Source organism: Lycium barbarum, chromosome 4, assembly GCF_019175385.1.
Source record: "Lycium barbarum isolate Lr01 chromosome 4, ASM1917538v2, whole genome shotgun sequence".
In the NCBI taxonomy this organism is placed as follows: Eukaryota; Viridiplantae; Streptophyta; class Magnoliopsida; order Solanales; family Solanaceae; genus Lycium; species Lycium barbarum.
The window spans coordinates 52,699,873-52,721,859 of NC_083340.1; the positions used below are offsets into that span (position 1 = coordinate 52,699,873).

Here is a 21,987-nt window from a genome sequence, read left to right on the forward strand (position 1 = left end):
TATATATATATATATATATATATATATATATATATATGTATAAGTGCGCAACACAGTACATGGGTTGTACTGAAGCCATATTTATCAGAAGCTAAACTGATCTACCTCATATTGAATCTAGCAAATCAATTATGGTAGCAGTATCATCTGAAAATATCTATTTACAACAAAAACATAATAGCAAAAGACAATTCAGTTTGATCTTCTGCATAATATTCTCTATATTTTCAAAACATCTTGAATTCCTCTCCTTTATGGCAGGGGTTCTTCTTCTGCAATTCATTTTTTTCAGAAGGAAATATTGTAACATTAAAATCACCACAGACAGCCCAAGGCCCCTCTATTAGACCCCTGCTGCCCCAATTTCATCCCACACATGTTCCCTTTCTGCTCTGCTGTTTGGGGCATACTCAAAATCTTGAACGAGTGCCACAAACTAGCAAGATAAAGTGTATGCACCAATCTCCAAAGTCTCCCCTTTCCACACTCTACTGTCTATAACATCAAAATTCCCCCTCTAGTGCCACTAGCCTGTAAACAGGCAAATTTTACCCATCTACTTCCCCAAAGATCTTTGATAATCTCTTTAACCTCCCCTTCCAGTTTAGATTCTTGCAAACATATGATATCAGCATACCAGTTTTGTATAAGGCTCTTCACAAATCTTCTCTTGTCCCCATTATTTAGCCCCAATTCCTACTACTTTTCGCTATCAATGGAACTTCAGAGACAGAGAGTATGTTTCTAGCCTGCAAATCCCTTTAATTGAGGATTCAGCAATTTCGGATGTCTTGTTTCTTATGTTTTAGAATATATTGCAGGATTTTCTTCTATTGATCACTTCATTCCATAGTACTTCTGTTCTGTGAAGAGTTCAGACATCTATGATTAACTGAATAATCAGTGCATTATTCGCTCCTAAAGGAACTTACTGATACTTGATCTTTCCAACCAAAGACCTTTTCCTTTTACACAAGGTAAGAGTTTCATCAACATGATGGGGAAGTTACGCACATACAATGCCTACATAAGAATGTGATTCTCCAAGTGATCATATAAACTCATTGAGCAACTTCAATGATCTTTTTTTCCAGAATGTTCTTCTCTTTCTATTTATTGACTTGTCACTAATTTCTGTCGGTTCTGTTCTTCACTTCAGTGCACCCCTCCCCCCTTCACTGCCTTAGTTTTCTGTATTCTCATATTGCAGAAGCAATCGAACAGAATCTGTAATTAAACTAACCACCATTCAAGCATCGTGAAAGTGGCTTTTGAATGGCTTCTGTGAGACCTCACACCAACATCAATATACCAAAACTATTCCAATGTATAACAATTTCTTCACTAAGGGAAAATTAAGGTCATTAAGATAAGGAATGCAAAGCTAAAGCAAATGTTATTGAATATGTAATTGATGTCTAATAAAGCACAAACATCCACAACAAAGGATGAATTCAACAAACATGATATAGTACATCAAGTATTAGAGTAGAAAAAGTCACAACTTCAAGAGCGTGTTTAGTATGGAGGAAAACATTAAATGTTTTCTAATTTTCTCATGTTTGGTTGGTCAAATTTTTTGGAAAATGTTTTCTCTAGCAAAAGGAGTTCCTTAAAAATGAAGAATATGACTTCCCTAATAAAAATAGGGAAAACAAGTTCCACATGTGTCACTACACATTGATTATCTCCTTTCCACCCTCCAACACACTCCACCCTCATAGTGCCCATCCCCACTACCCCCACACACCTCTACCCAGACCTCCAACTCCTATACAAATGCTTTTGCGACAATAATTTTTACCTTACATACCAAACACGTGATAATAAGTAAGAAAATCACTTATTTTTCAAGAAAACATTTTCCTTCATACCAAACACACCCCAAGTAAACATTAGCTATAAAATAGAGAAAAAGTGGTACATACCAAGGAGTCTGTAATAAGCTCGGTATATTATTGAGGTTCCATCAACGAGCATGAGTCTGCTAGGATCAATAGTGGCTGACCTATGAAAAAGCACGTCTCTGCGTTCTGTTTCAATATTATTTGCAGAAATGGCCCTGCAGTAACCCTGACCCAGCATTATAAAAACAACCATTAGAGTTGACAACCATTTAAGATAAGGAGCAATTGAAAAAGCTTTTCCAAAATTTACCCTATTAACAAGAGATGTGGATAATGAACAAATGGGATGTAACTTTCGTAAATGAAAACTGCTCCCATGGGATTGAAGGACCCGTATATTACTCCCTAAGTGAAAGAGAGTCCTCCATAGAGATTGAATTTGATAATGTGACACTTGATGACATGCCATGTATCAATGAAAACACCAACTGAAATTCTGAAAAATAACCTTTATTATTCGAATCGAAATGTGGAAACAAAATGGGGGGCGTAAGTAGCACCACAGTTATCACTAATATAGGCACCAATACTACCAAGGAGAAATTAGTTGGATTGCAGCAGGGGCACTAGAAAAAAGTCTCTGGATAGAAAGAAAGGCGCAGAAATGCAGTTTGCACCCGAATGTGTACCACTTTTGCCAATTTGCCCCCGAAACTATTATTTTTAGCAATTTGCTAACTAACCTGACTTCGGGGATGTAATTAAAAGAGACCTTTGAGTTATTATTTAAGGAATAAGGACTTAAGTTCTAAATTTTGAGTAAAAGGGACTCTATCTTATATTAATGAGGATAAGCTCATTGAAAAGCTAAGTTTTTATATACCCCTAAGTTGTCTAATTTACATAAAGACTCCAATATAAAAGCATTTTTTACGTGAAAAAAACAAAACCCTTTACGCTTTTTCTTCTTCCTCCTCTTTGCAGCACGCACCATTCTTTTTCTTTTTCTTCTTCTTCCTCAATCTCAATTCCAAGATAAAATTCAAATTCACCTTTTTCTTTGCATTTGAATTACTAGAGAAATTTTTAAAATATTTAATGTAGATTTATCTTTATTGATTGGTTCTTGAATTTTTTTGTCAATCTAGTGTGGATATTACTTCAGAAAAGATATTATGTCCATGAACTCGGCTCCCGTCCAGTGGTAATCTTCTCCAAATTCTATCTTAATTTTTTTTACACGTGTCCACTTATCAATACAAGGGCAAGATTTATTTACCTGCTGAACATCTTAACCATGGTCAATTACATATCCCTTCTCTCTCGTTTCGTTGTTTGATGATATTTTATTCCCTTTTCTTTCAAATCTCACGCAGAAAGAACTAATGGATGCACAAAGAACCAACTTCCATATACTCTTTTTCTGTCGGGTTCTCCATAAGCAACCTACCCTTAGCTATGCCTAATTCATACTACAGGAGCATTACGATTGTTAACAAATTCAAGATGACAATTTCTTAGTCTTTTGACTTGGAACAAATTCAAGTGATGGATGGACCAAAGCTTTTTTTTTTTTTTTTTTATTGGTGTCAAGGACTCTTAACTTTTTCTTCCCCTTCTTCGGCTGAAATCACTAATTAGACTGGTGTTGGACTTCTTTTTGTACAATTATATTTACAAGGTTAGATCAATTACTAACAAACAATAAGAGAAATTATGGCGGTATTCCAACAAACTTGGAATTAGGCAACCGAAAATGGTACATGGCTTTTAAGGTTTGGTGGATGCTTGCAGAAACTATTCCTTAACTATGGTTAACGTATACCGATTAGTGGAATAAATCTAGTTTGTTGTATTGATAAGTGGACACGTGTAAAAAAATTAAGATAGAACTACGGGAGCTGGAGAAGATTGCCACCGGAGGGGAGCCGAGTCATATGTCCATTCTAGTGATTTAAGATAAGTAGAAAAAAATTGTTTTAACGATTCTTCATCGGTATGTTTTTCGACTGTGGTAGCTTAAACTAAGGTATTTAAACAACTACAAAGTTGTTTACACAAAGAACCTGCACATGCATGTATAAACAACTTAGTTGTTGTTTAAACAATATTAGGTTGTTTAAACAATCTTGTAGTTGTTTTAATATCAATATAGTTGTTTACACAGAGAACATGTACATATAAACAATCACAATGTTGTTCAAACTTCTTGTGGTTGTTTACACAAATAACCTGCAGAATATCTTCTGGTTGTATACACAAAATACTTTGTCCGTGTGTAATGACAACATTATAAATTGGTTTGGGGATGATTTTGGATGGATAATCTATTATATTTTCCAATAGTATATACTAGAATCATACATTATTTTGTATGTGCAGACACATTCTATCTAGTGCCATTTGAAATTTTTGGAGTTTTCTTCTGAGCTTTTGGAGAAAAATACCTCCCCGCACACCAGGAAGAAGGAGGATACAGAGGATATATACCTTTAGTAGGGAACAACAACATTACCTTTATTGAGTTAATGATAATTAACATCAACCAAATTTTGCATTAATTTATTACTAATTGAACATCAATTTAGTAACGTAATGAAGATTTAAATAAGTTAAAGTAAACAGCCACATTTTGTTTCAATAACATGTAGTTGTTTAGTGTAATCAACTTGTGATTGTTTAAACGACTCGCTCGTTGTTTAAACAATTAGTATTTTTCTTAAAAAAAATAATGAGTTGTTTACTATATATAATCAATTATTTATTAAACAAAAAACAAGTTATTTATTTAATTATTCATAGAATCGCCCAATTAATTTTCACATTTTCACTAGATGAATAGGCTAATGTTAAAATTATTAGTAAAATTGCTCAATTGATGTTTAATTGCAATCAAATCATCAAGTTAAGGTTAAGCTTTCTCTAAAAATGACTCGTTCGATGTTCAATTATTATAGAGTCAATAAGTTAACATTCGATTATTCATAGAATCACTTCATTACATAAATAAGTTATTGTTAAATTATCAGTAGAATCACTCAACAACAACAACATTCTCAATGTAATCCCCCAAGTGAAGTCTGGGAAGGGTAGGATGTACGCAGACCTTAACACTACCTTTTGTGGTGTAGACAGGCCTTGTTTGATAAACCTTAAACCCTAGTAGAATCACTCAACTAGTGTTCAATTCTGATAAAATCAATAAGTTAAGGTTAACTTATATATAAAATGACTTGTTCGATCATCAATTGTATTCAAGTTAGTAAGTTAATGTTCAATTATTCATAGAATTACCCAATTGGTGCAATTATCACTATATCAATAAGTTATTGTTAAATTATTAGTAGAATCATTCAACTAAAGTTCGGTTTTAATCAAATCAATACATTAAGGTTGACCTATATGTAGAATGACTCGTTCGATGTTCAATTGTTATCGAGTCAATAAGTTAATGTTTGATTATTCATAAAACCACCTAATTGATGTTCAATTATCGCTATATCAATAAAATTGTTGTTAAATTATCAATAGAATCACTCATTTGATGTTCAATTTTAATAAAATCAATAAGTTAAGGTTAACTTATCTGTAGAATGACTCGTTCGATACTCAATTGTTATCAAGTCAATAAGCTAATGTTCAACTATTTATAATATATAATCACCTAATTGATTTTCAGTTTTCACTAGATCAATAAGCTATTATTTAGAATCACCATTGATGTTTGATTTTAATTGAGTCAATAAATTAAAGTTAACTATCCATCGACTGACTATTTTGATGCTAAATTCCAAGCCATGAAGGCACCTACCCCAACCCGGTAGGCGAACCATCCACAACTAATTAAGCCTATTTTAACAAGTATATTATGCGAAAAGAAATAAATAAAACCATCTAAGTCAAAACATAAGTCTCATTATCATAATTATGCGTAATAGGTACAACCACCCAAAACCTGGTGTCACAAATACAAGAACTATCAATAAATGCAAGCGCTTGCTCGGCTGCTCGGAGTGTTTAGTTGGATGTAAAGACTTTAATGCGTTTTGTCTTGTATCATGGGTTTAGATATTCAAAGTTACTTTTTATTATAAAAACAAAATAGTACAAGAACTATTGGGATAGAAAATACAAGTCTAGAATGTCATCCAAATACACTGTCCGAATAGAAAAAAATATAGAATAATGTAAAAAAGAAGAGAGAGAGAATCTGGTGCCATGGATCAGTCAGCAGCTCACCCCGAACCCTCCAAGACAGTCTCCTTAACAATCGGTGAAGCCTCGAGCTACATTAGTGCAAGGGATAGACTCTGCACACAAAATGTGCAGCAAGTGTAGTATGAGTACAACCACTAGTACTTTGTAAGTATCATAAGCCGACAATGAAGGAAACACGCATGAGGCACATAATACACAGCACATACTGGACTAACACCCTAGTTATGAACAAGAAATCATGTTTCATATGAGGTAACAGGTAACCATGTAATCAAATAGGAAAGGTAGTAGAATGAATGAATGCACTGGCTACTATCTATCCTGGTACACACATGCTAACAGTCATTCCGTCTAGTCATGACCCATGGAGGACTCGCGAGGTCCATGTACCCCTCACTTCCGTCCGACATTTTGCATTCAGAGGGTGAGAACCATATCACATCATATCATGTCGAATCATATCACCCAGAACCATTTCCCATGGGGCTATGAGAACATCATTCTTACCTCTTTCTCGGTCTCATAGGACCACCACATACCTCATCCAGTGACTCACTCCAATAAGTATATATGTATGTACGAACGAGTACAACATGCATGGTATTATATGCTAACAATGTCATGAAACTATGAAATAGGTATGTGTATACCACACAATTATGTAATATCAACTCAAATATCAAGAATAATTCCTCTTTCATGAATTATACGAAATATGGAGTGATGAAGGTACAATGAATCAATAATCACAAGTATGAATCACGCATGGCTATAATAGCCCACATAAATAACGACCATACCAAACCAGTGGATTTATCACCACAACCAATGCCCGTAGGCTCAACAGGCGTACCCCGTCACAACACACGACTTTATATTAATTACCCGAACAAATACATCGGTACCCACCTAAGTGCTCATCACAGTCACTATGATGGGACCCCCTTTCACGCTCAATACCTCTTCAGTATTTATAAACTATATGCATCCTCCAATCAGTATCGTAACTTACCTCGAAAGCCGAGCGGGAGCCATGAACACTCAAACTAGAGCCTTGCCCTTCCAAAGTTCCTCTGAACAATCAGTCTCAAGGCTGAATCTTGAATAAAGCACTTGATTTCTGTCACGACCCAACCGGGGGGCCATGACGGGTACCCGGAGCTGACCTACCGAGCACCACTTAACCTGCTTCATATACTCATATCTGGGTGGACCACTTGGCTAACTCATAGTTATCATAATATGTACTGGCATGGCTTCTCAAATGAAAACTCATTCACAAGCTAACCTTCGACTTCGCCCCATATACATATATACAAGCCTATAAGGCTACAAAAATAGTATATAAAATATACATTAATGGGGTCATGAAACTTCTAACTATCCACACATGTCTACGAGCGTCTATCTGGAGTACTGAAAATTGTAAAGACGGGACAGGACCCCGCCATGCCCAAAATATATACACAAAAGGAGAATACCAATAGACTGTGGCTCCGAAATATGTGGAGCGTTCCTGAGACCCTGCTGATGAGCTCCTAAGAATCTGGACTGTCTCCCTGTCTACCTGCGGTCATGAACGCACCGTCCACAAGAAAGGACGTCAGTACGAGCAATGTACTGAGTATGTAAGGCATGAATAGTAACATGATGAAAACATAGTGAATAACGTAAGATAAAGAAAGTGCTTATACCTCATAATACTTCGTAAGACATTCCTCGTGCTTACTTATGCTTTTTCTAGGAGAACCATTTCATATATCCACATACATACCTATGCAATACCGTACCCGGCCATATAGACTCGGTATTATCCGTACTCGACCATAGTAAGGTTCGGTTATATCCGTATCCGGCTATAATAAGGCTCGACAACATCCATATCCGGCCATATCAAGGCTCGGCAGTATCCGTATCTGGCCATATCAAGGCTTGGCAGTATCCGTATTCGGCCATAACAAGGCTCGGCATCACAATATAGCTACATACAAATATGATCTACATGAATATCCAAGAGAAACATTATAACACTATCGGGTGACATAAAGTCGGTAAACCCCCAATTCTATTATGGAATCGTCATCATCATTATCTTCATTGTCATCATCACTATTATTATCTCTATAAAGGGCTTTTATCAATGACATCTTAAGAATCTGGAAAGTAGTAAGTTATAGCATTTATAGGAATAGGACATATCAGACATCTCAAATGAATTCGCGGGTATAGAGTTATGCCTTTATCTCACCTTGAAGGAACAACTATCATGAGGTGAGATCAACAATAATGGATAAAATTGGTAATCATGTGACAAGCTCAATAGTATCATGAAAACATTAAGAACCTTAAACTTTTGGCTTCTCTAGAATGGAAGTCATCACCATAATTATCATCACTATCCTATCTCACGTTGTTGAAACGATGGCATAAAATAAGGCCAATTATAATGAATGAAATCAAGAATCATATGATAAGCTCAATTAAACTATAAGGGTTTTGAGAGTTAAGGTTCTCTAGGACTTCTAGGAACAAGAATAATATGGATAGCATATATGAGATTGTAATATAGGATTCATGTCTTTGAAAGAAAGAGACTAGCCTTACATACCTTGTCTCCTTAGTATACGGATCCCACGAGTCCTCGTATGCTCTATGAATGATTATCTACATTAAACGAAGTATCTGTCTCAACGATGGGTTCATAACTTATAAGAGAACTCATTTAGACATTTTGTCGAACATTTGATGTGCATGAGATTCATGTAGCTTATTTTCCTCAATTCTATACATATTTTGGTACCATCAATCCTTCACTAGTTCCCTTTTCATCTTCACAACTCACTTAACAATCCAACAACTTCATATCACAACTTTATTTGCACAACCAGCCCAAAAACATCACAATTGTACTAAGTCTAGAACAACTCATACTCAAGCATAGCTAAGAACAAGTTCCAGCACAACTTAAACCTTACTTTCACAATTTCTCCTTCCCATAAGTTATGTAAATGCCAAATAATACTATAAACATGAAGATGGAGTGAAAATATTTCCTTCAATCACAAGGATCACTTTAAGTTCAAAATTCCTTCACCTCCAAGAAGTCTCCAAATTCAACACCACAAGAGGAAGAAAAATCTAATGATGATCATGGAATTTTTCATGTTAGAATCACTTGGTTTGCCCTTGATTTTGGTCTTAGTTCATAAGAGAACTTGTTGAGAGAGTTTCTAAAGGTTTCTAGGTCTAAAAATGGTGAAAATATGATTTAGGGTCGAATTTGGTCTATTTATAGCAGTCTAGAAAATTCTGGACCGACACAACATGCTGCGAAGTTGCGAGGTCGCAAAGCGTTGCTTTGCTAGCCGCATGTTGTGTCGCAGGCCTCGTAACTTCACCAAAATTCACTGTCATACTTTGCTGCGCAACTGCATCTCCGCAAAGCGTGCTTTGCTGCTCGCATGTTGCGCCACATATTGCGCCATAATGTGGCACTTTGTCAAACTTTCGCTGAAACTTAACTCCGATGATCCGACAAGTCTTAAACCTTCCCGAGGCTTACTAAACATGGTTTTACTCTCTTATATACCCAAGATGGACATATTTATCCTCATGACCTAAAAAATTTGTCCTATTTCCCAAGACTAGGACAACTAGCATTCGGCAAAACTCACGTACAAAATGCGAGGTGTAACAATTTCACCCAAAAACGAGCTCTAGAACTTGAGTTATATGAAAATAGAGTCTAAAATTGAAGTTAGGACTTAAATCACTACTTTGTCGACTCTTCTTCATGGACACGACCCTAACCCGACCCAAACATCCCGAATGCAATAATGCCATCACGAACGCGATGCCTAGGCGTGACCCGGCCCAGCCCCCCTTTCCCCTTCGCGAACGCGACAGTGGTCTCGCGATTGCGTTGACAACCCTAGTCAAGTCTCTTGATCACGGTCCCTCCCTCGCGAGCGCAGAGAAGGAATCCAACAACTGAACACTAGAATTTTTTAGTATTCCCCGAATTTGGATTCAACATACGAAACTCACGCGAAACCTTCTGGACACAAACCATATATGCATTGTAGTCATAAAGGACGCTACGAACCTGCTCATGCACTCAGAATTTCAAAAAGATGTCATCTAGACCCGGTGTTGACCAAGGTCAACTCTTAACTAGTTTTTAACTAACGACCCAAATCTCACTCGAATGCCTCAGGACTCGAAACCAGCTATTCGACTAAGTCAAAAATGATGTTCCGAACCTAAAAAAAATATCAAAATTTGATTTCGGACACGTTTACCCAAAAGTCAACCATTGGCCAAAGCTTTCCAAAACTTAGGAAACTCAAAACTAGGATTTTCTTCTTCGGAACTAATTCGATTGCCTTGATAATCACGCCACCCATCCCTGTAAGTCAAATACGCCAAATCAAGGTACAACAAAGGTTGTTTGGGAAAAAAGGTGTAAAATCTTCAAAATGACCTAATGGTCGTTATATCATCCACCACTTAAACAGACGTTCATCCTCGAACGTAAAGAGAAAGAAAGTACCTGTATCGATGAAAAGCTAGGGATATCTACTTTGTAAGGTCCAATTCAGTCTCCCAAGTAGCCTCTTCGACTGGATGATGCTTCCACTGAACCTTCACTGAAGCTATCTCTTTGGATCTCAATTTTCAAATCCGCCTATCTAGAATGGAAATCGATTCCTCCTTAAAGTCAAATTCAGATCAATTGGTGACCTAAGCCTTTGCCCATATAGAGCTATGAACGGCGCCATCTTGATACTAGAGTGATAACTGTTATTTTACGACAATTCGATGAGAATCAAGTGGTCATCCCAATTACCTTTGAAGTCTAGGACACATGCCTTCAATGTCCTCAAGAGTCTGAATAGTGTGTTTTACCTGACCATCTATCTGAGGATGAAAAGCTGTATTGAGATTCATCCTCGTGCCTAATTCTTTCCGAAAGGATTTCCAAAAGTTTGTTGTAAGTTGAGAACCACGATCTGAAATGATGGACACTGGAGTCCTAGGCAACCTGATGATTTATTGAATATACAATTTGGCATTATCTTCTGCTGAATCGGTGGTCCTTACCAGTAAAAGTGTGCTGACTAAGTAGGTCAGTCCACAATTACCCATATCGAATCATGTTTCTGAAATGAGCGAGGCAAACCTATTATAAAGTCCATGTTAATCATCTCCCAGTTCCACACAAGAATATCGATATTCTAAGCCACCCCCGGGCCTCAGGTGCTCGGCTTTTACTTGCTGGCAATTTGGACACTTGGCCACCAAATCTTCTATGTTCTTTTTCATGTCGTTCCACCAATAAATCTCTTTGAGATCATGATAATTTTTTTGTGGAACCTGGCTGAATAGAATACTTGGAATTGTGTGCCTCTGACATGATCCTCTATCTAAGTCCTTCTACATCTGGGATCTGCCTTGGTACCTTAAAGTACCATCATCTCCCCCTTGTTCAAACTTCGTTGTCTTATGCTTGTGAATCCCGTCTTTCGACTACAATAAGTAAGGATTATTAAATTATTTTCCTCTCAATTAAACTACTTAGGAGGATTTAGCTCTGTACTGAACGACAACTCTACCATCTTCGGGGTCCAAAAGTTTAAATTTTAGGTTTGCTAAACAATGAACTTCTCTCACCATGATTCTTTTATCTGCCTCAACATGAGCTAAATTTCCTATACTTGATTTCTTTCTGAAGTACTTCCTGAAAATACTCATAATATTATTGTGCGCTAAGTGTTTGACCAGCACCCTGGGGATTGAAGTCTCCTGGAATGGCACCATCCACGTAACATATGACTTGACATGATATCATATCTTTCAGTGGTATCATAATCAGAAATAACTAAGCTTGACACAAGTCGATCGATGATCATTCTACTCACTTCATGATTCTTGCACACACGAGGTACATTCCTTATGGAGACTATCTCATTTGCCCTCATTACTGAACTGAAGTTCTTCATATCTCATGCTAACCCTTCGGGTTTCAAATGTCCAACTAGACTTACTGACGATTTACACATTTCTACCCTAGACCAATGGTTAAGGTCTTATACTTGCGGATCCTTCTCTCTTGTTAGGATCTAACTAGCTTTCCTTATCCTCTACAATTTTTCGTACTTTACATCATTGACGACTCATCTTTCAACTCACTTATGAGCAATTTTCCTTACTAGGAAAACTGAATTACTTACATGAATGGGGTGCTAACCTATTCATAATTGGCATATTTTGTCTTAATGACTACCTTTGCTCACACTTTCAGTCTTAGGGAGACCCCTTTTTGATAACTCTTAAAGACTATTCTTTTGTAGTTTGCTCTCTCACTACCTCGCTAATCTTCTTCTTCTTCCACTGTCACTGTACTTCGGGTTTAGCTTAAAATCTTTGGGTTCTAACACGCATTCGGTGTATTCAAACTGCTACCCACTCACTAGTGTTAACCTGGCTAAGGAAATCAAATTGCACCTCTACTAGCTCTGCCAAAACTTCTAATGCACTATATCTACTCAAAATATACTTACTATTTGAACACTTACTATTCTGCTCTGAATAACTAAAGTGAAGCCTAAGATTATTTCTAACTTCCTTCATCATTTGACCCTATTATACGGTCGTATACTATCTTTTATGAACTATAGACATGGATCACACTTAGGGCAATTTCGTCTATCTTAAACCAAAAATTGGAATACCTAACCTAAAATATCTATACACTTTTAAATCATATCAGACTATACACATCCGGGGTAAACACTTAATCGCATAAACTAAGAGGGAACTGTCACATCTTTTTGTCTCATTGTAATATTTGCTTCTCGTAGTAACTTACTAATGTAGTAGTTTCTAGTTCTGATATGAATAAACTTGAACATATTAAAATTATTCCCTGAAATTCAATATCTTCTGCTCTTGGCTCTCATTCCGTACATTATATCTTCTTAGTTATGTGCATGAGTTGTACGAAAAACACATCTTTTGTAATATCAAACGTTTCTGACTCCTAGGTATTTTGCCCTTAGCCTCTTTTCTATTCAAAATCATAGTGATCAATCTATCCCGTTGTGACTAAATTAATAACGTGTTGCCTCGGGGGGCTTATATTAGATGTCACGCCCTGAACCATGGCCTGGGCATAACACGACACTTGGTGCCTTGCTGCATGTGATCGAGTGAACCACATAGCTTGCTGAATCAACATGGGGCATGAACTGATGCTGAATATAATATAAGCATGCATGATTTGTGAAAACATGGAATTCAATAATCATAAGTCTGGAAATACTATTATATCATGAATACGAAAATATAGTAATGTAGCCAACTAGGCTAACTCAACTGAACATCTGACATGACATAACTGACTAGTCTATGAAACCTCTGACCTGAGTGTTACTACTAAACTATTTACCAGGACAAGGCCCCCGGCATACCTTGACTGTATAATGAAAATACAGTAAAGATAACACCCCGAATGGAATGGGGCTCACCAACAGCTGATACGTGAATAGTCCCAATGAGCAGCTTTGCCGTCCTGTAAAATAATACCTGCATCATAAAACGAAGGCCCCCAGGAAATAAAAGGGGACGTCAGTACATTTGAATTTTACTGGTATGTAAAGAAACTGAATGATATAAACATGACACATGAAATAATAAGAACTGAAACTGAAACTGTAAGCTGAACATGAACATGAGCATCATCTGAATTGAATGTGTATATAACATAAGTAAAATAATTTAAGTGGGAGAGCCTTAGTATAACCGACATGTAACCACCACGTGGGCACGTGGAGTCTGATCTCTGCCCAATTAGCTAATCCATATCATACCTTGTTGGGGTACGAGACATAAATGGATCCAATAACACGCAATGGGTAAACACAAAGGAATCATCCTAACTAGGCGGAGCGATCCTTATCTGTTACACCTCGGAAAAAATTCATGTCGTCATATGATAGATAGACTAATGCAGGGCGAGACGAATATGATGTTTCTATAAGTAAGAAAGGTTATTTAACGATCCTAGTTAAGACTTCAAAGATGTTGGAAGTAAGAGGAGAAAGTTCCTTAAGAAGGGCAAAATATATGTTGTGTTTTGGAAAAGTTCCGTAAAGTACCGAGCTAATGTTGACTTAATGATGTCTTAAAGAAGAGTTGTAACTCTCCTTATATTGGTAATGAAGTGTTAAACAAGTGTCAATAAGGTTCCTTAAGGATTGGAGATCGAACGAAACGACGGAAACCATTTCAGGGAAGTGGAGTTATATGACCACTTATACAGTCCGTATAAGGGGTCCGTATAACCCCCAGCAGGAAGACGTTTTCCATGGTGGTGAACCACGGCCACTTATATGGACCGTACAATGTTATACAGACCGTATAAGTGTCCGTATAGCATCCGTCGGGCAAATTTTAAGTTGTTGTATAAATAGTTGCCCTTGGTTCTTTTATTTCATTTTTCATCTTCTACAAGTATTGAGAGCTCAAAACCCTTCTCTAAACTTATTCCACCCCAATCCTAGATAAAACAAAGATCAAGAGGCAAGAATCAAAGTGTTCATACGTTAGAAGGTTTCTTAAGGTTTGTAGACTACAAGAAAACTTAGGCATTGTAGCTAGGGTTTTGCACAAAGTTGATGGCTACTCCAAAGCTTGTTTCCATGGATGAAAAGGTTAGTTTCATGCTAATTTTATGTTGTTGATAATGTTTGGTTGTAGCAAAACTTGGGTGGAAGAAGGAGGTAGAAAATGAAGTCTAAATGTAGCTTTTATGATGTTTATGAGTAGTAATCTATATGGAGTCATGATTATTAGTATGATATGGATATAACCATGTTATGGAAGGTAATAATGGTGATGAAGAAGCATTATATGAAAATGTGCTAAAATGGGTATGAAGTTGCTAGTATGAGTTGAACATGGGGGTGGATATTGAAGGCTTAGTGTAATGTGATTACTTGAATTAGATATTATGAGTGTATTATGGATGTTATTGTGGTTCTTGGGAGTTGTTTTGTGATATGGTGGAAGTTGATGAAATAGGGGAAATGCTGCCCAATTTTCATTAGACTATGAATTATTCTAGTTTGAATTTAAAAGTATCATTAAGGCTTAACCACAGCATGAATCCTTCTAAATGTAGATTATTCAAGCTTCAACAGTGAACGCTAGATAGTTGAGAAGACAAAGAGGTATGTAAAGCTAACCCTTCTTTCAATAAGGCATGGTTCCTTGGCTATGTATATATCCTTTAATGAGTTCCATAATGTCCTCCAAATGGTTCTTTCTCTAAAGTTACTAAAGCTCATGATCCTCGATACTTTCATGATTCCATTGCATCCCTTGTATGATAGTTGATCCTCCAAGGATAGATGTCACACCGAAACCTTATTAGGGTGTGATGGGCACCCGACCCCCACCTACGGAGCCGAGCGAACCCGCAGACTCTGATCACACGAAACGTACAATAGGACTTATAACAGAAACAGAGAACAGACATCGTCTTAAGCGGCCACGTGTATCAAACACATCAAACATATCATATCAAATGCCGTAAGCAGGCGGAATGTACATCGCCTGAACATACATACATATACGAACATATAGGCCGTTTAGGCCATCATAGCAAACAGGGCCGCCTAGGACACCGATCTCAGACCAGACCAAACAGAACCTGTAGACATATAAAGCTGCTTACGAACTGACTCTCTGTACCCACAACTCTGTCTGCAAAGTCTCTAACACAGATCAGAAATCACATCTTATACACGCTCTGACTCGGCGACACTCCGGAGGAGGGTGGAGCTCGCCAATCCCGCTGACACATCTCCTAGCAAAGTCTTCTGCTCATCTGGGTGTACCTGCGTGGCATGAAACGCAGCCACCGAAGAAAGGGGGTCAGTACGGAATATGTACTGAGTATGTAAGGCAAGAAGTACAGTAAACAGAATCATAATCAGAATCAAAAGTACAGAAGTATAACAGACGGAATCAGAATCAGACTCAAAAGTACCGAAGTATAACAGACGGGATCATAATCAGACTCAGGTATACAGATCGTATGTACGATATACAAAATAGTAGAAATAGCTTACTGGAACACAGACCATGCATGCCAAGAACGGTATCCGGTCCTTTACAGGACCCGGGGAAAACGTGGCGCCTCCGGGCCTTAGGCACCACACACATCATACTTCAGAAGATTTGCTCCTGTCTCCGACACACATCATAATATCAGAATGTACATATGCATACAGGCGGTTCAGCGAACCAAACACATCATACTTCGGAATTCATATACGGCGCCCGGCCCTCAGGCGAGGAGCTCGGGAACCGTGCGCACGATATAAACTGGCCCGGGACTCGGTGAGGAAGCAGACTCTATGCACGAGCAGAAAATGAGAAACTAAATGCACATAATCAAGACTCAAGGGATTAACCTAACGTACTATCCGAATATCCGTAACAGATTAATTATACCAGAATACTTATATCAGAAGGATTATGTCAGAATACTTATCTCAACGTATTTATGTCAGAATACTTACTTCAGAATACTTATTTGTATCAGAACTTTTCATACCAGAACGCTTATGCCATATACTTACATCAGAATATTTATGTCAGAATTCTCAGACCAGAATACTTATGTCAAAATACGGATGTCAGAACACCTAAGTCAGAATCCGCCTATCAGGATTATTAGATACTTAAACTAGGGAGAACATACAAATCATAAACAGACTCGGAATCACAGAATGGAATAGCCCCAATATATCAATATCACACCTTACTTGGCTCTAAGACATGCCAAAAGAAAGAAAGGGTAAGCCTTACATACCTGTGCCGCGCCTTACCAGCTACGCTTATGCATCCAACTTGTTTGTCTACATGCAAGAGAATTCATCCATTCATTAGTTCATTATCATATACTTGCCTTAACCTTTCAAACACATTTACTTATATTCTGCCGGAATTTCGGCAGCACCTCCCCTGTAAATATACCAACCCCGAGAATATGGCTCGGCCCCAAATCAACAACAACAAACCCGAGAATTCAACTCGGCCAAACCAACAACAATACTATCAATATCCAATTCAATTCAATTCAATTCAATTCACATAATGTTCCAACAACTTAATCTACATACCACTTCGTCCGAACCTTCGACTTCAATCACAACCATACATTTCATTGTTATTCATATACGTTAACTTCAACAACACCCTTCGTTTTACACCACATAATCCATAACAACAACAACTAAAATGTCAAATAACATCAATTTACCATAACTTACCAAATCCTATACCATTCGGCCACAACAACAATACATAGATTTTCATGAATTTCCATTCTTTTCTATACATTACAACAACAACCAATACACCGCATGAATTTAATTCATTCTTCCTTACACAACACCTCATACATACGGCCAACACCATGCATATGCAACTACAACTTCAACATGCATGATTTCATACTTTTCATTCATTTTTACACATTACAACAACAAACATACTACATTAATTTAATCTTTCCTCACAACACCACACATGCCATGCACGGCCACCACTCCATACATACATATTTCATGAATTTTATTTATTTCTACACACAACAACACAAATGAACCCTTCACAACATATAAAAGGGATTAAATCTTACCTTTCCTCTTCAACTTCTTCTCTTGGCTAGAATGCGGAAACGACGAAACGGATGGCCTATCTCCCGAAACAATTATACCACGTTGTAGAGGACCCTTGAATTAGTGGAGATACCACAAGAAAACAATTTTTGGAACAAGATTTCCCATGGTCAAATTTCCATGGGGTTGGCCGAAACCCTCAAGCTTCACTCTCTTCATCTTTTTTTTTTTTTTTCTTCTTTTGTCTTGGATTAGAAGATAAGCCCTTATATATATATATATATATATATATATATATATATATATATATATATATATATATATATATATATATATATATATATATACTCAAGCATGTGAGGGGCACATGCCCCTCTCTAGAAAATTCTTGCTTTTTCTTGAAATTAAAAGAAGACTAATGTCTTCTTAAGAAGCTTTGGCCCCTACCTTTTTAAAATTTACAAATAGACCCCATTACTTAAAATAAAGGCATATAGTGCACGGCCAACATGGCCCCTTCATGAATTTTTCTTGAACTTTGTAAAATTACCATTTTGCCCCTAAGCGTCCACATTATTTCCATTGACCACTTTGCGAATTCCCCTTTGCTCTCCTTAACCTTTCTCAATATTTCCATGCAATAATAGTCATAGATAATATTTGTAACAACTCATACATTAAAATAATTTTCGAAAATGGTCTCGCCCTTGACTTTCCACGACGACTTCGGAATTTCCAAACGTACAAGATACGGGCTGTAACATCCTCCCCCCCTTTAGAACATTCGTCCTCGAATGTTCAACTGACCTTATAGGGTCTTGTAACACTTCGGGAGGGGGTTGCTTTATAGTTGCCCTTTTCTCCATGCCCATTCCATATCTTTTTATCCTACTTTCCTCATTATCAAACCCCTGAATCCTTACACGAGTCCTCATTCCATGTTATGGGTCTCTTTTTCTAGTACTTGAAAATATTTCGACTTCTTGTTGTCTTAAGATGATATGGTCTCCCCCCCTTTAAGGGGTTCCTCATACGCCAACAGTCCTCTCATGAAGTCTTCATTTATACATTATCCCTTACCTTCCTCCAACTTTATGCCTGCATATCGAAAACTTCTTATCGTACATTCTTCCTTTGCTTTCTGTCTACGTCGTCATTTTGTCCACATTTCCTATACTTTTCCATCCACAACTCGTCCTTTTACTTGCTTGGTCCACCTACCCGTGATTCTTCCTTAATTGCGCTTTTGTGCTGTAACTGTACATCCATATTTCTTCAGCGTTCCGCTATTCTTGCCCTCGGCACAGAATCCTTACTCTCTTTATCCTTACTTATACATCATCATAGCTACATACTTGTTCTTCTATGAATCTCTCATCTTATCATTATTACAGACCTAAGCATTCCTCTTTCGTATCCCCCTATCCTTATTCACTATTCCTTTATCCTCACTTATCCACATTGGTCCTCGAACCTCCTTCCGATATTCCGATCTCTCTGTTTCCTATCTACTCACTCTGTTCCTTCTTCAACATCATTATACTAGAACTTCCAATCTCAACTTATGATAAAATAATAACATCTTACTTTGCCACACTTGTATCATTTACTCTTGCCGTCCCTCGAACTTCAGTACGCTTACGCGATCAATGCCTTTCTTTACCATAGCTCCGGTTGCTAGGGCACACACGCCATCGATGCCATCACATATGGAATATCCCACACATTCACATATACCTATATATATTTTTTTTTTACTATTAACTAGCCCACAAAATGTCTTCAAACGTTATTCAAGCCCATCCTGATTCCCGAGCTGTGACACATTCTTTGTCTCTTCACCGAGCTAATCTGCCTCGTTCTACGCGTCTTCTTATGGTCTCCAGCCATCCCATATACTGTAGTTTCACTTAGGCTATTCTAGTTTTTCATTTTTCTTTTACGTCAGAATAGGTAGAATTTCTTGTAAACTTCCCAGGGGGTCACCCATCCTAGGATTGCTCCCACCTGAGCACGCTTAGCCTTGAAACCTTAGTGGAATCCGATGCCTTAATGCTGATATTTTCGCGTCCGCTTCCTCGCATGACCTTTACCACATGATTCGGGACTAGTCGAGGTCTTACAGATCCCGGGACACCCTCGTGACACGTCTTTTCTTCCACAATTACCATTTTACCCTTTTCGGCCCTCAGTGCTCACCTTTCACTTTCGTGTGTAACTACTTTTCATCCTAGATTCCCAGACCCCTGATGATAACAGATACACCTTCGTTGCCATTACTTCATAAATGTCCGGATATCAGTCCGTTCGAATTTCCTACTCACCGATTTTACATAATAGTTGGCAGCAGAATTAATTGTCAACTTTCTGAGTTCCCCATAAGACCTTGTCTCTCTTATATCATCCCCCTATACACAGCAAATATCAATAACGTCTTACAGAACATACAGTTATATCAAATTCTGGCCATCCGGAACTGCCAATTCCAGGTAACAGGTCAAATACGTCAATACTTACCCCTGTGACTTTCCGTGTCGCCACTTACCTCTTCCGTCATATGTAAGGCTTACATAAGAAATTTCATTTCCTATGGCTTGGCTCTATCGCATGATCTAGGACAGAAGGAAGGTCAACAATCCCTAAATGCCCTGTAGCCTCCTGTTTATAAATGTGGCCGGCTTCACACCATAAACAGGACTCTACTGGACACGACTTTGCAGACAACCCACGGACAGACCTCGCTCTGTTACCACTTTGTCACACCCTAACCTTATTAGGGTGTGATGGGCACCCGACCCCCACCTACGGAGCCGAGCGAACCCGCAGACTCTGATCACACGAAACGTACAATAGGACTTATAACAGAAACGGAGAACAGACATCGTCTTAAGCGGCCACGTGTATCAAACACATCAAACATATCATATCAAATGCCGTAAGCAGGCGGAATGTACATCGCCTGAACATACATACATATACGAACATATAGGCCGTTTAGGCCATAATAGCAAACAGGGCCGCCTAGGACACCGATCTCAGACCAGACCAAACAGAACCTGTAGACATATAAAACTGCTTACGAACTGACTCTCTGTACCCACAACTCTGTCTGCAAAGTCTCTAACACAGATCAGAAATCACATCTTATACACGCTCTGACTCGGCGACACTCCGGAGGAGGGTGGAGCTCGCCAATCCCGCTGACACATCTCCTAGCAAAGTCTTCTGCTCATCTGGGTGTACCTGCGTGGCATGAAACGCAGCCCCCCGAAGAAAGGGGGTCAGTACGGAATATGTACTGAGTATGTAAGGCAAGAAGTACAGTAAACAGAATCATAATCAGAATCAAAAGTACAGAAGTATAACAGACGGAATCAGAATCAGACTCAAAAGTACCGAAGTATAACAGACGGGATCATAATCAGACTCAGATATACAGATCGTATGTACGATATACAAAATAGTAGAAATAGCTTACTGGAACACAGACCATGCATGCCAAGAACGGTATCCGGTCCTTTACAGGACCCGGGGAAAACGTGGCGCCTCCCGGCCGTAGGCACCACACACATCATACTTCAGAAGATTTGCTCCTGTCTCCGACACACATCATAATATCAGAATGTACATATGCATACAGGCGGTTCAGCGAACCAAACACATCATACTTCGGAATTCATATACGGCGCCCGGCCCTCAGGCGAGGAGCTCGGGAACCGTGCGCACGATATAAACCGGCCCGGGACTCGGTGAGGAAGCAGACTCTATGCACGAGCAGAAAATGAGAAACTAAATGCACATAATCAAGACTCAAGGGATTAACCTAACGTACTATCCGAATATCCGTAACAAATTACTTATACCAGAATACTTATATCAGAAGGATTATGTCAGAATACTTATCTCAGTGTATTTATGTCAGAATACTTACTTCAGAATACTTATTTGTATCAGAACTTTTCATACCAGAACGCTTATGCCATATACTTACATCAGAATATTTATGTCAGAATTCTCAGACCAGAATACTTATGTCAAAATACGGATGTCAGAACACCTAAGTCAGAATCCGCCTATCAGGATTATTAGATACTTAAACTAGGGAGGACATACAAATCATAAACAGACTCGGAATCACAGAATGGAATAGCCCCAATATATCAATATCACACCTTACTTGGCTCTAAGACATGCCAAAAGAAAGAAAGGGTAAGCCTTACATACCTGTG

At 38.0% G+C, this 21,987-nt stretch overlaps 1 protein-coding gene across 4 annotated transcripts in view; it reads right to left on the reverse strand.

Moving 5' to 3' along the window:
- LOC132636020 (uncharacterized) overlaps nt 1–2,484 on the reverse strand; it is a 44,229-nt gene extending 41,745 nt beyond the window's left edge. The window contains exons 1-2 of one of the 4 annotated variants that reach the window (XM_060352664.1): nt 2,158–2,481; nt 1,929–2,073 (exon numbers count right to left, since the gene is read on the reverse strand). In XM_060352664.1, the coding sequence (XP_060208647.1) occupies nt 1,929–2,073; nt 2,158–2,316 (304 nt within the window). In that variant the 5' untranslated portion in view covers nt 2,317–2,481. Of the gene's footprint in view, nt 1–1,928; nt 2,074–2,157 lie in introns of all 4 variants that reach the window. The other 3 variants (XM_060352665.1, XM_060352663.1, XM_060352666.1) reach the window with 3 other exon arrangements.
- Nucleotides 2,485–21,987: the final 19,503 nt, after the last annotated feature.